Source organism: Mus caroli, chromosome 17 (assembly GCF_900094665.2).
Source record: "Mus caroli chromosome 17, CAROLI_EIJ_v1.1, whole genome shotgun sequence".
Lineage (NCBI taxonomy): Eukaryota > Metazoa > Chordata > Mammalia > Rodentia > Muridae > Mus > Mus caroli.
The window spans coordinates 29877726-29892355 of NC_034586.1; the positions used below are offsets into that span (position 1 = coordinate 29877726).

The 14630-nt window shown below is 46.4% G+C and overlaps 1 protein-coding gene across 1 annotated transcript in view; it reads left to right on the forward strand.

The window, feature by feature from the left end:
• Nucleotides 1-14630, forward strand: part of Myo1f (myosin IF) — a 50447-nt gene that overhangs the window by 16273 nt on the left and 19544 nt on the right. The window contains exons 2-15 of the mRNA XM_021185895.1: nucleotides 2049-2186; nucleotides 2697-2786; nucleotides 2876-2970; nucleotides 4357-4444; nucleotides 4524-4613; nucleotides 6157-6288; nucleotides 6435-6569; nucleotides 8037-8169; nucleotides 8319-8515; nucleotides 9765-9845; nucleotides 9967-10053; nucleotides 11683-11769; nucleotides 12212-12379; nucleotides 14288-14373. Of these exons, the coding sequence (XP_021041554.1) occupies nucleotides 2049-2186; nucleotides 2697-2786; nucleotides 2876-2970; nucleotides 4357-4444; nucleotides 4524-4613; nucleotides 6157-6288; nucleotides 6435-6569; nucleotides 8037-8169; nucleotides 8319-8515; nucleotides 9765-9845; nucleotides 9967-10053; nucleotides 11683-11769; nucleotides 12212-12379; nucleotides 14288-14373 (1607 nt within the window). The remainder of the gene's footprint in view (nucleotides 1-2048; nucleotides 2187-2696; nucleotides 2787-2875; nucleotides 2971-4356; nucleotides 4445-4523; nucleotides 4614-6156; nucleotides 6289-6434; nucleotides 6570-8036; nucleotides 8170-8318; nucleotides 8516-9764; nucleotides 9846-9966; nucleotides 10054-11682; nucleotides 11770-12211; nucleotides 12380-14287; nucleotides 14374-14630) is intronic.

Below are 14630 nucleotides of genomic sequence, written 5' to 3' on the forward strand. Positions count from 1 at the left end.
GGCAGAGGCAGAGGCAGAGGCAGAGGCAGAGGCAGAGGCAGAGGCAGATGGATCTCTATGAGTTTGAAGTCAGCCTGGGCTATAGAGAGAGTTCTAGGACCCCCAAGGCTACACAAAGAAACAGTCTTGAAAAACTAAAACAAAAACAGAGACTTCTAAAGAGTATAATGACAAGTGGTTCATTGTCAGCATATTTAAAGCACAGTACAATTTGGGGGAAAGTTTCTTGTTTTAATACAATTCCAGTACACAAAGACATTGAAACTTGACTCAGGGTACATGCTATTTCCTTCAAAAAGATGGGTTCTAGAGATAGGCTACCTGTGCTAGCTTAAGGGCCTAGGGAAGTCTCTGGCCTGATCTCCATTATACAGATAGCACAGAAGTCATTTGGGCTTTTAGCCACCTCTGGTCCTGGTAATGGGAGCTTGGGAGAGCCCTTAGCTGAAAAGGTCATTGAGATTACTAGCCACCTCCAGTCCTGGCTGTAGGATGGTCTGGCCTAACACAAATCACCAGGCTGTTAATCACTTCCAATTCCCTGCTTTCTGGGTGGAAGAATGGGTATTTCATCTTTCCCACTGGAATGATAATCCTTTGTGTTTAACATTCCTGGTCTCCCTGGACATCTCTGGGCAGAAGGGCCTTTGTGCTATGCTCCCAATGGCACAAACCTGTCATTCAAACACTCAGAAAGTCACATCTTATCCAGAGTCAGGAGCAGAGAGAAGCAGAATCATACTACATAGTGAGTTCAAGCCCAGTGTGGTCTACATGAGTCTCTGTCTCAAAACAAACCATTTATTTGTAGACTTGAAGAATAGAGGTATAACCGGAAGCCATGAGCGGGTTTTCTGAAACAGAGAGATAGGATCAGATCAGTCATATGAGGGAGTTACCTTTGCATCACTGTGACATACCCTCCTAACAGAAACAATGCAAATGTAGAGAGGTTTATTTTGGAGCACAGCTTCAGGGAGATTTCATTGGTGGGGAAGCCATGGCAATAGGATGGCGCCATCCTCTGTGGCTGGAAGGTACAAGGTGAAGGTATGGATGGAAAGATGAACCAAAAGAGGAGTTTCAGGACTGCATGTTGCTCTGGACAGGAAGCCAATAGGGGCCTTATTCACCTCCATTGAGTTCCCAGGAGAGGAGGAAGAAACAGTTTTCTTTTTTTTGTTTCTGTGATAAAATATCCTGACAAAAACAACGTTAAAGGACAAAGAGTTTATTTGGTGCACAGTTCCAGGTTGCAGTCCATCATTGTTGGGAATTCAAGGCAGGGAATTGAAGCAGCTAGTTAGATCATATCCACAGTCAAGAGCAGAGAGAGAGGCCCATGTGGTAAGACTCACCTTTAATCACAGTACTTGGGAGGCAGAAGCAAGCTAATCACTGTTGAGTTAGAGGCTAGCCTGGTCTACATAGTGAGAGCCAGGCTAGTCAGGGCTACCTAGTGAGATGAGAGGGAATATGGGGAGTGGGACAGAGTTGGAAACAGAGACTGACTAATCCCCATGCTTACTTGTACCCAACCCTCTCTCTGTAAGGACTGGTGTAATGCTAGCCTAGAATTCCCCAGTAAAGGGCTGGCATATGGCTGGGGACATTGAACACATCTTCCCACTTTCATTAAGGTGATCAAGACAATTTCCCCCAGACATGCAACAGGCCAAACTGACCTAGAGAGTCCATCACTGAGACTCTTTCCAGGTGACTCTAAATCATGCCAAGTTGACAAAACTAGCTATTACTGCCAAACAGTGGTGGTGGCGCACGCCTTTAACCCCAGCACTCAGGAGGCAGAGGCAGGTGGATCTCTGAATTCGAGGCCAGATTGGTCTACTACAGAGTGAGTTCCAGGACAGTCAAAGATATACAGAGAAACCCTGTCTCAAAAAAACAAAACCAAACAAACAAAAATCCTAGGCATTACTGGGGTAGCTGAGAAAGAGTCATTCAGAAGCTGGGGCTGAAGGTCATCCAGACGCCCAACCATGCTCCCCTTCAAGGACTCACCCCTGTTCCACCACCCCCACCCCCAGGGCAGCAAGGAGCGCTTTCACTGGCAGAGTCACAACGTGAAGCAGAGTGGAGTGGATGACATGGTGCTGCTGCCCCAGATCACCGAGGACGCCATTGTGAGCAACCTCCGCAAACGCTTCATGGATGACTACATTTTCGTATCCCAAGTAGTGCAGGGGCACAGGAGGATGAAGTACTGGGACAGGGAAGGATGCCAAAGGAATGGCAGTGCAGAGGGGCCATTGAAAGCCCAGCCCGGGGTTGGAGGGGAAGACGAATAAATGGAGGAAGGATGGGCAGATTGAAGGATACATCGAGTAACAATAGTGCTGTGGATTGAGATGCTGTGGCTGCTACAGTACAATGTGCAAGTACAAGTCCTTGCCTTGGGAGAGCTAAACCACTACACTACCCGTTCTCCTATTTCTCATCCCTATTCCACCACCCCCATCCCCAGTGACTTGTACTTGCCTTGGGAGAGCTAAACCACTACACTACCCGTTCTCCTATTTCTGGATCCAGCCATCATGTCGTAAGAGACACAAGGTACATTCAGGCATCTCATCTCTCTCTCCAAGCAAAGGGTGGTCTTGTCAGGATAGAGTAAGGGGTAAGAAGACTTTGAAAAGCAAAACAAGATACTGTATGGTTCTTAACCACCTCTCAAGACATATATTGGCTCAGTGCTAATCTCTGTAAACCCCTTCAAGCAGATGCCCTACTTCACTGACCGAGAAATTGACCTCTATCAGGGCGCGGTGAGTCCAGGGTTGGATGGGTGGAAGTATCTCCATACCTACCCTGAAAGTCCCAAAGCCCTGGGCTGAGTCCTGACCTCCCACACCAGGCTCAATACGAGAATCCCCCGCACATCTATGCCCTCACCGACAACATGTACCGGAATATGCTGATCGACTGTGAGAACCAGTGTGTCATTATCAGGTACAGCAGGGTGAGGGGGTCTGGAACATTCTATCTAGGCATGACTTCAAACATGACCACCGATGGTGGTTTGTCATGAACCATGCAGTGCCGTCCCTCTGTCCCTATTGCTCTGTTCTACGTTCCTTATATCTCTTGGCTCCTGATACAGTATATTTGTTCATTTTATTGTTTCCCATTTGGTTCCTCCTAAATATAAGCTCCAGGATGGAGGAGATAGCTTAGCAGATAAGAGTGATTGCTGTTCAAGAATGAGAATCTGAGTTCAAATTCCTAGAACTTAGATTAAAAAGCTAAGTATGAACACACAAACCTGTAACTCTAGCATTGGGGGAGACTGAGATAGCCATGTTACTGGGGCTTGATGGCCACAACTCTAGCTCCAGATTCACTAACAAACCCTGTCTCAAAGGAATAAGGCAGAGAGTGATCGAACAGCACACCATATGGCCTCCTCCAACCTCTGCATATAGGCACATGTGCATTTACATACACCACCAACACATATGCCACCCTTATAACATGTACACACATGTAAAATAAATGTGAGGGTATGACATTTTACATTATATTTTTTATTATTTTGTGGATGTGTGTGGGTGCATGCATGCCTGCATGCCAACGTATGCATGTAGCAGTTCAAAGACAATTTCCAAGAGTCAGTTTTCTCCTCCCACCATCTCAAGAATTGAACTCTTGTCTTCAGGCTTGGCAACAGGTACTGAGCCATCTTCCCAGCCCAAGGGACTTTAAAATTCTATCGACTTCCTTATTTATATTTATTGGGGGTGCCACATGCCACAGTACAAGTGTGAAGGTCAGGGGACAACTTTTAGGAATCAGGTCTCTGCTTCCACCAAACTCAGCTTGGCAGCAAACACCTTTACCCACTGAGTCACCTCACTAGCCCCTCCATTTTTGACAGGGAGAAGGCATTTTTTTAATTTTTAAAAATTTACTGTTTTAATTTTAAGCGTGTGCTTGTTTTGCCTACATGCACATCGGAGCACCATACCCACGCCTGGTGCTCTCAGAGGCCAGAAGAGGATGTTAAACCACTTGTAACTGGAATGACAGGTGGCTATTACCATCCAGTAGGCGTAGAGAAGCAAACCCTTGCAGGTCTTCTGCAAGGGTTAACAAGTTCTCTTAGTCACTAAGCCATCTCTCCATCCCCTGAGGCAGGGGCTTATTTTTTTTTCAATCTTTCTTGATCACTTTTGACTCTCTGGAACCTAGAGTAGGGCTGGTGCTTAGTAAACTTAGTAACACTGAGTGCTTAGTAAAAGAATGAATAAATGCATGAACTAATGACTGACTAGGCATTAGGAAAGGTCTTTTCAATATTACTGCCCTCTAACCATTCCTTCCTCCCACCCCCTCTAGTGGGGAGAGCGGAGCTGGGAAGACAGTGGCTGCCAAATACATCATGGGCTACATCTCCAAGGTGTCTGGCGGGGGAGACAAGGTCCAGGTAAGACAAGAATGGAAGGAGATGTGGGTTACACCCATCTGACCCAGACTGATCTCTTTCTACCTGGCTCTACCCCTAGCACGTCAAAGACATAATCCTACAGTCAAACCCACTGCTTGAGGCTTTCGGCAATGCCAAGACCGTGCGCAACAACAATTCCAGCCGCTTTGTGAGTCATTATAACCTCAAATAAGCACTTGCTGTCTCTACACACACACACACACACACACACACACACACACAGGCGCACATTCATACAAACAAGTATATACACATATGCACAAACATACATGCACACACACAGACTTGTATGGCAAGTACGTCACACCCTGAATCATCTCCCTAGCCTCCATGTTTCTTTCTGTGTGGGGGTGCATGCATGTGTGGATGCACACTTAATGTGTGCCCATGAACATTTACGTGCAAGAATGTGGGTTCCAAAGGTGGACGTTGGGTGTCTTCCTCAATAGCTCATCACCTAACTATTTTTTGTTTGATTAGTATTTATTTTGTACATATGAATGTTTTGAATGTATGTCTGAGTACCATGTGAATGCATGGTATGCTTGGAAACCCGAAGAACTAGAGTAGAACCCTGGAACTAGAGTAACAGATGGTTGTGGACAGACATGGGGGTGGTGTGCATAGAATCCGGTAATCTGAAAGAGCAGTGCTGTTTACTTCTGAATTATAGATACAGCCCTTCTGTTCTATTTTTTGAGACAAGGTCTCTCACTGAATCTGGAGCCACTCAGGAGAGATCGAAATTTAATCCCCAGCATCCATGTAAAAGCTGGATATGATAGTACACACCTGTGACACTAGGATCTACAGACAGAAGGATTCAGAGAAACACATTGGCCATTCAGTCTAGCCAATCAGTGAGCTCTAGATTCATTGAGAGATCTTGTCTCAAGAAATAAAGTAGAGGGATTGGAGAAAAGGCTCAGCATTTAAGAGTGTGAGGAGGACCTGAGTGCAGATCTCCAGCATGTGAGAAGTGGAGGCAGGAGATTCTTTCAGCAAAGTGGTTAGCTCAAACTAGGCAATCGTCAAGCTTTGGATTCAAGAGTTCTTTCCTTGATGTATATGGTGAGAGCAGTTGAGGAAGACACATAGCGTTAACCTCTGGCCTCCACATCCACACCTACACAAGCATGCATCCTCTCATTCACACATCCATGGATACACACACAAAAGAAACATAGAAATTTCTAAAATGTGTTGGGGAGGACATGAGGTGAGCACAAAGGTAAGTGCAATTCGCAGGAGCTTAGAGCATCACAGGAGATGAATATGTTAAGGATCATGGCCCCATACAGTCTGTGAAATCTAGAGAAAAGACTGGTGAAAAGAGCAAGCTTAGTCAATATGTAAGTGGATGGTCAGCGAGATGGCTCAGCAGATGCTTGCCACCAAGCCTGAGGACCTAAGTTCAATCCTCAGGACTTACATGATAAAGAACTAACTCCCACAAGTTGCTTCAGATGACTGCATGTTCACCATAGCACAGGACACATACATACATACATACATACATACATATATACATACATACATAAATGTAATTTAAAAATAAGAGAGTGGAGGCAAGAGAAAGACAAGTCCAGATCATTAGAGGAAGTGGGGAAGAGGCTCATGAGATTGTAATCCTTGCCCCATATATATTCCTGGGAGTCAGGGATATGCTAACATGGTTCTCTGGAATTCAGGGCAAGTACTTTGAGATCCAGTTCAGTCGAGGTGGAGAACCAGATGGAGGCAAGATCTCCAACTTCCTGCTGGAAAAGTCTCGTGTGGTCATGCAGAATGAGAATGAGAGGAACTTCCACATCTACTACCAGGTGCGTGGGGGGAGTCTAAGGGGCTGGAGGCAGAGGGAGACCATCTGGATCCCAGGAACGTGGGCAGGGCAGTGTGTGCGAAGGTAAGGCAACCACTATGGTTGCGCCAGGCTGGGTCAGATGCATGACTTTCTGACACCCTCCAGCTTCTGGAAGGGGCCTCCCAGGAGCAGCAGCAGAACCTAGGACTCATGACGCCAGACTACTACTACTACCTCAACCAATCAGACACCTACAAGGTGGAAGGCACTGATGACCGAAGTGACTTCAGCGAGACCCTGGTAAGCACCAACCACCAGTTCAGCCCTCAGGGAACCTTTTCATGTTAAGAAAATAAGAAAAATGAGGCACAGAAAGACTCAGGCATTTATCCAAGGTTATACAGTAAATTGGTGAAAGAGGCATATCATGGAGCCAAGGAATGGCTCAGTGGGTAAAATGCCTGCTGTAAAGCCGGGTGTGGTGGCACACACCTTTAATCCCAGCACTGGGGAGGCAGAGGCAGGCGGATTTCTGAGTTCAAGGCCAGCCTGGTCTACAAAGTGAGTTCCAGGACAGCCAGGGCTACACAGAGAAATCCTGTCTTGAAAACAAAACAAAACAAACAAACAAACAAAAAAATGCCTGCTGTAGAAACATAAAGATCTGAGTTCAATCCCCAAAGGCCATATAAAAGAGGTGGGTGTGACAACACATGCTTATACCCCAGCACTGGGGCAGCAGAGACAGGCCGAAAACCCTGGGAATTCCCTGGTCATCTGGTCTGATCAAATCAGTTAACTTTATGACGAGTAAGAAATTGTGTCAAAAATAAGGTGGAGCTCTGGGGAGAAGATTCGGAAGGTAAAAATGCATTTGGAGTGCAAGCCTGGTGACCTGAGTTTAGAATTCCTGAATCCACATAACAGCAGGAGGTGGCAGCCCAGGTGTTGGTAATCCCAGTGCTTCCATGAAGAATGAGACAGTGAGGCAGGAGAATGTCCAGCAGCTCCTGAACCACCTAGACTAGCTGATGCAGCAGCTGAGAGAGTTTGTCCCAAACTAAGTGGAAAAATTAAGACAGACAACTGCAGATTGTTCTCTGACCTCCAGTCACAGGCAGTGTCGCACGCGCACACACACGCACACACACACACACACACACACACACACACACACGTGTCTTTCTAACACCCAAATTTTTTTTTAACTTGGAGATCAATAGAAGAATACACCCAATGTATATCTCTGGCCTCCAAGTAAACTTGAATTCTCATATACATGTGTACTCATACACATGCATACATACACAAACATATCAATGCATATACCCCACACACACATACACACACAAGGCAAATCAGGCAGTTAAGATGTGTTAGTCAGTAAAATACTTGCCATGCAAGTTCAAGCCTCAGCACTTATTTTAAAAATTAAAAATCCAGAGAAGATAGTACCTGCTTGTAACACCAGTACTGTCAAGGCAAAGACAAGATTACTGGGGTTCACTAGCCAGGTAGCCTAGCCTACTTATCAAGTTCCAATCCAATGAGAAAAACAAGGTAGGTGGTACCTGAGGAATGACACCCAAGGTTGACCTCTGCCTGCCATACACATATATGAACACAGATGCCTAACACACACAAAGTAAGATCAGGCTGCCAAACATCTTGTCTCCCTGTGTTCATGCCATGGGCCCAGGAATCTAATCCTGGATTCATGGTGGAGAACAAAGTTGTTAGCATAAGCTGTCCCTGTCTTTCCCACAGAGCGCCATGCAAGTCATCGGGATTCCGACAAGTGTGCAGCAGCTTGTCTTGCAGCTCGTGGCAGGGATCTTGCACCTGGGGAACATCAGCTTCTGTGAAGAAGGGAATTATGCCCGTGTGGAGAGCGTAGACCGTGAGTGTGGGTGATGTCGGGCATCAGGCTCTAGTATAAGGACTGCTTCTTCCCACTTCAAATCCCAAGAGAACCATGTTGGTGTCACTGGGGAAGCTCCTATGTCCAGAGAGCCTGACCAGCTGCTTCCTTTTGCTCTGGCCTGGCAGTCTTAGCTTTCCCAGCCTACCTGCTGGGCATAGACAGTGGGCGGCTGCAAGAGAAGCTGACCAGCCGTAAGATGGACAGCAAATGGGGTGGACGCAGTGAGTCCATTGATGTGACCCTCAATGTGGAACAGGCAGCCTACACTCGTGACGCACTGGCCAAGGGACTTTATGCCCGACTCTTCGACTTCCTGGTGGAGGTGAGTAGGACCAGTCCTGGGAAGTCTGACAGATGCCTGGTGCTTAACAAGCCAATGGAATTTGAACCCACAAATGGGAAGATAGGCTTTATTTGTCCATCTCACCAGTTCCTGAGGAGGTGACATGCAGCTTTCAGCTTGGACAACCTACAAGTGGAGGGACTACTGAAGCCCTCCCAGTCCCATCACAGCAATGGAGATAGAGCTGGATGGGTGCATTTGAGAGCTAAGATGGTTGTCAAGGAGACATAGGGATAAGTATGGAGTTGGGTGGAGTGAGTTGAAGGGAACATTATATGTCAGGGCCAGTGATAATCATATTACTAACAAACATATAACATTTAGTGGAGCCAGATATGGTAATACACACCAGCACTCACGAGCCTGAGGCAGGAAGATTATGAATCGAAGGCCAGTTTAAGCTGCCTAGAATGACCCTATGGTTTTCCATTTATTTGTTTATTTATTTATTTATTTATTTATTTATTTATTTATTATTTTGAGATAGGATCTCCCAACCTGGGGTTTTCTATGTAATTCAGGTTGCTCTCAAACATACAGACATTGGCCCACCTCTGCCTCCTGATTTCTGGGAACAAAAGTGTGTACTACTATGCCTAATATAAGTAGAGGTCGGGGGCAAGACCTCAGTTGATAAAGTGCTTGTTTTTCAAGCATGAGTATGTGAGTTCTGTCAACAGAACCCATATTTTAATTTTTATCACGCTTATGTATTTTCTTTGTGTGCATGTGTGTCTGAATGCCGCACCACGTGTGCATGTGTGCATTGTGTTGCATGTGTGTCTGAATGCTGCAACGTATGTGTGGATGTCAGAGATCAACTTGAGGGGTTTGGCTCTCTCCTTCTGCCATGTGGATTCCTGAGATCAAACTCAACATCATTTAGCTTATCATCAAGCATCTCTAACCACTAAGCCCTCCTGCCACCTCACAGTTTTAAAAGCCAGGCATGAATCTGGATAAAGGAGTGTCTCATCAAGCCTGATGACCTGCGTGTGAGTCCCACAACCCATATGTTGAAAAGAGAGAAGAGACTCCTTTAAATTATCCTCTGACCTCCTTATGCACACTATGGCATGCAAATGTATGCACTTGAGTACACACACACACAGATACACATACACACACAAATTAGGAAAAAGGAGTTTTTAAAATATAACAAGAGGGTGGTGACCAGTGGCATGGGTTTGGCCATGTGTCCACTGGCCCCATTTTTACCTTCCCATAGGCCATCAACCGTGCCATGCAGAAGCCTCAGGAAGAATACAGCATCGGCGTGCTTGACATCTACGGCTTTGAGATCTTCCAGGTTTGGCTCTGGCTGCCCCTCACCCTCAACCCAACCCTGTTCTGTCACCTAGGCTCACCCAGTATTTGCCGGAGACATTGCATAGCCCACTAACAGAAAGGCCCTTTCCTTTCCTCCACAGAAAAATGGCTTTGAACAGTTCTGCATCAACTTCGTCAATGAAAAGCTGCAACAGATTTTTATTGAGCTCACGCTGAAGGCAGAGCAGGTGGGCAGGGCAGCCAAGTGTCACGAGACAGAACGTCAAGCCTAAGAGTCTCTATGCCACTGAGGACCCACACACACAAATTTATTCCACCTCTCTCTGCTCGCTGCATTAGATTAAGCTTCCTGTTACTATAACAAAATACCACATATAATTTATAAAGAGAAAAGGAAAGCTAGGAATGCCACTCGGTTGGTAGAGCGCACTTGCCTAGCATGCACGAAGGCGTGAGTTCCATCACCAGCTGCATAAACTGGGTGTGGTGCTGCATGCCTTTCATCCCAGCACTCAGGAATTCAAGTTCATCCTTGACTTCATAGTGAGTTTGTAGCCAGCCTGGAATAGGAGTGGGGAGAGAGCAGGAGGAAAATGCAGGGCATACCTGAAATCAGAACACAGAGGTTGCTGCTGAGGCAGAGGTGGGAATCCAATTTAAACAAGAAACATAGAGCTGTGTGTTGTAGTGCACACCTTTAATCCCAGCACTCACTCAGAAAGCAGGGGCAGGCAGGAGCTCTGTGAGTTTGAGGCCAGCCTGATCTACATAGATAGTTCTAGAACATCCAGGGCTACATAGAGAGACCCTATCTCAAAGAAGGAGGAAGAGGAGGAGAGGTAGGAGAGAGGAGGGAAAAGAGGAGGGGGGAGGAATAAGAGGAAAGAAAGAAAGAAAGAAAGAAAGAAAGAAAGAAAGAAAGAAAGAAAGAAAGAAAGAAAGAAGACAGAAAAAAGACAGAAAGAAAGGAAGAGCTAAAGAAAATTAAACAACAAAAAAGAAAGGTAGAAAAAAATACAGTTGTTTGAGCAACTGCTTTGTGCCGGGTAGTATTCGACACATGGGTAGAGAGCTAGGGGCAGCACAGAAATCGCTGCCAAGAACTCTCAAGTGTACAGCTCAGCAGTGCTGGATTCCAACCCCAGCATCTGAAAAAGAAAATAAATCTGCTTTGATTTTTTCCCCGCTGTCTTAAATGCAGAGCCTGAGGCAAGGGTTCAGGACAAATGATGTATTCTGGAGGTGCTCATACAAAGCAAAGACAATGAAAAAGTGATTTAAAATAAATATTAAAAGAGCCCAGGCTAGGGATGTAGCGCAATGAGTAGCTTGCCTCCTACATGCAAAATTGTGGATTCCATCCCCAGAACCATTATAAACCAGGCATGGTGGTACACATTTGCCATCCCAGCACTCAGGAGGTAGAGGCAAGAGGAGTTCAAGGTCATCCTTGGCTACCTATTGAGTTCAGGGGTAGCCTGAGCTACATGAGACCTATCTCAAAAAATAAAATAAAGGGATGGGTGTGCCTAATCCTGCTGGGATTACATATCCCAGGGTGGGGTGGTACCCAAGATAGGCTCCCCCTTCTCTAAGAAGAGAATGGTGGGAGGGGTTTGTAAGGGTGGGACTGGGAGGAGAGGAGAGAGGGGGACTGTGTTTGGGATGTAAAGTGAATCAAAAAAAACATTTATTAGAGAGGGGGGGGTGGAAAGCCCAAAGTTCAAATAAGGGTATTTATTTACAACTCCTGCTGGCTGTATGTCAGCAGGACCAGAGGCAGGGATATCCTCCCAAGGAAGAATGATGAGATGGAGAGGCAGGCTCCACACTGTCTTACTGCCCCCCACCTCCAGGAGGAGTACGTGCAAGAGGGCATCCGCTGGACCCCCATCGAATACTTCAACAACAAAATTGTGTGTGACCTCATCGAAAACAAGCTGGTGAGGACTTTAGGAGGGGACATCACAGGGGACTCCAGAGCTAAATCAGTGTACCTGGAAAGGGTTTATGATATCCTGAGGGGTGAGGAGAACCCATATTTGAAATATCTTTCCAGCCACCCATCCACTGATTCTTCTGCCCACCTTTCTTTTATTTACTCAACATTCCCATTGGTAACATTTTCAGAGTCGTGGTAATATCCTCCAAGCAATATCAACTTGGGGAAGGAAAAGAGGCACGGATTCTGTGCACGCCAGAAGTGGGAGGAGAGGAAAGACAAAGATGGGAGTGTGGGGAAAGAAGGAAAGGGAAGGAAAAGAGAAAGAGAAAAGAAAGCGATCACGTTTTGAGCTTGTATTTAGGAGTTCCCTCCCAGCCCCCCCCCCCGGCTCAATCAGGGAGGACCCCAGCCAGGCTGAGCCGGACCTCTGCTCCTCTCAGAGCCCCCCAGGCATCATGAGCGTGCTAGATGATGTGTGTGCCACGATGCATGCTACCGGTGGCGGCGCGGACCAGACACTGCTACAAAAGCTGCAAGCGGCAGTGGGCACCCACGAGCACTTCAACAGCTGGAGCGCGGGTTTCGTCATCCATCACTATGCAGGCAAGGTGCGTGGAACTCCCTTCTAAGTGGGCGCCCCCTCACAAATCCCTGTCCAGTTTGCAAACTTCCTACTCCTCTGACCAAGCTCCTCTTCCAGAGAGGCCCCAGCTAAACAGAATCAGGGATTGTCCCAGTGGCCCAAAGACTTCTTCCTGGACACCTGCCTCATGTCCCCTCTGCCAGAGCTACAGACACACACTGGCCTCTAATCACAGTTTACCTAATTAGCAAGGCAGCTCCTAACAGACAAGATAGGTCTTCTATGCTGGCACACACACCACAGCATTCGATGTTAGCTATAAGCCTCTGACAAAAAAACCTGACCCACTGTTCCCCAAACCCGTTACAAACAAACAAAATGGGATGGAGCCCGTCCACCTCACCCCTACCAGAGGCTACAGGAATCTCTTAGTTTCTGACCCAAGCTATAGCCACCTTCCCAAGAGATTCCTTGCTATTTCTGCCACCACAGTAGGGGTAGCAAATATTCCCAAATGTCCTCAACCAGGGCTGCCAAAACCATGAGCAAGACCTCTAAAAGATCACACTTAAAATAGCAACCCCGCCAGGTGTGGTGGCGCTTGCCTTTAATCCCAGCACTCAGGAGGCAGAGGCAGGAGGATTTCTGAGTTCGAGGCCAGCCTAGTCTACAAAGTGAGTTCCTACAAAGTGAGTTCCTACAAAGTGAGTTCCAGGACAGCCAGGGCTACACAGAGAAACCCTGTCTTGAAAAACCAAATAAATAAATAAATAAATAAATAAATAAATAAATAAATAAATAAATAGCAACCCAGGGGCTGGAGAGATGGCTCAGTGGTTAAGAGCACTGACTGCTCTTCTGAAGGTCCTGAGTTCAAATCCCAGCAATCACATGGTGGCTCGCAACCATCTGTAATGAGATTTGACGCCTTCTTCTGGTGTGGCTGAAGACAGCTACAGTGTATGTAGATATAGTAATTAAATAAATTTTAAAAAAGAAATAGCAACCCCAGCTGAAGCCCCATTCCAAAAAATAATCTACAACCAAAATTCCAAATCACCCCTTGACCCTCACTCACATCTACAATCCCAGAAGCAGAAAGAGCAGACCACCCTTGGCTATATAGGGAATCTGAGGCCAGCCTCTAATTCCAACCTTCCAGTGGCAAAGGCAGGCAGATCTCTGTGAATTCAATGCCAGCCTGGTCTACAAATAGAATTACAAGCCCTGATTGGCTACACAGTCAGACCCTTTCTCAAAACAAATAAACAAAATTTTTCTGGGTGTTAAGGAGATAAATCAATAAAGCACAAGCAGGAGGATCTAAGTCCAGATACGCAGCACCCACATAAAACAAACCCAGACCAGACCCAGTGCACAGGTGGCCTGGAGACAAGGGACCCCTGGGATTTTGGGGCAGCCAGTTTAGCTAATCGCTGAACTAACTCTAGGATCAGTGAGAGACACCTCTCTATCTATCTTTCTATCTATCTATCTATCTATCTATCTATCTATCTATCTATCTATCTCTATCTCTCGTCACTGAGGACGACATCCAGCATCTCCTTCAGGACTCCACACATGCTAGAACAGATGCCCAGTAGCACCGGACCTGTCCTAGCCAGTCCCCTACCCTCAAGTTTGACCTACAACTTCTCAACCTCTCCCTGCTTCTTAAAACTTCAGCCCTGACCCCTTAACTCCAACTCCAACCTTCATCTTCCAGCTTCATTTGAACATCAGACATCTGGGAGCCAGGCCCCAAACAACAGATCACAACCTACTATTCTGAAACACAGATTTCATCTAACTGGACATAACCCCAAGTCCTCTTAGCCCTAAGCAAGCCCCATAGTATCCTTGGCCACCTGCCCAGACACTCACACATGAAATTCTTTGCTCCTCACCAACCTTCAATACTGTCTCCCTCCAGGTCTCCTATGATGTCAGTGGCTTCTGTGAGAGGAATCGAGATGTGCTGTTCTCTGATCTGATAGAACTCATGCAGTCCAGTGACCAGTGAGTAGCTGTGTGACCTTTGGGCACAACACCCAGAGGAATGGAGGCTTGGGAACTACTATATCTCTCCAGAACCTGGTCATTCTATGGACTTTGTGGTTGTGTGGTCAAGACACAGCTCTAATCTAAAACTCTGAAGTCTGAGGGTGTAACTCAGTGATGAGTGTTTGCCTAGAATGTGAGGGTTTGGATTCCAGTTCTAGGCCAGAAAGAAAAGAAAAGAAGAGAGGAGAGGAGGGGAGGGAGGGGGGAAGGGA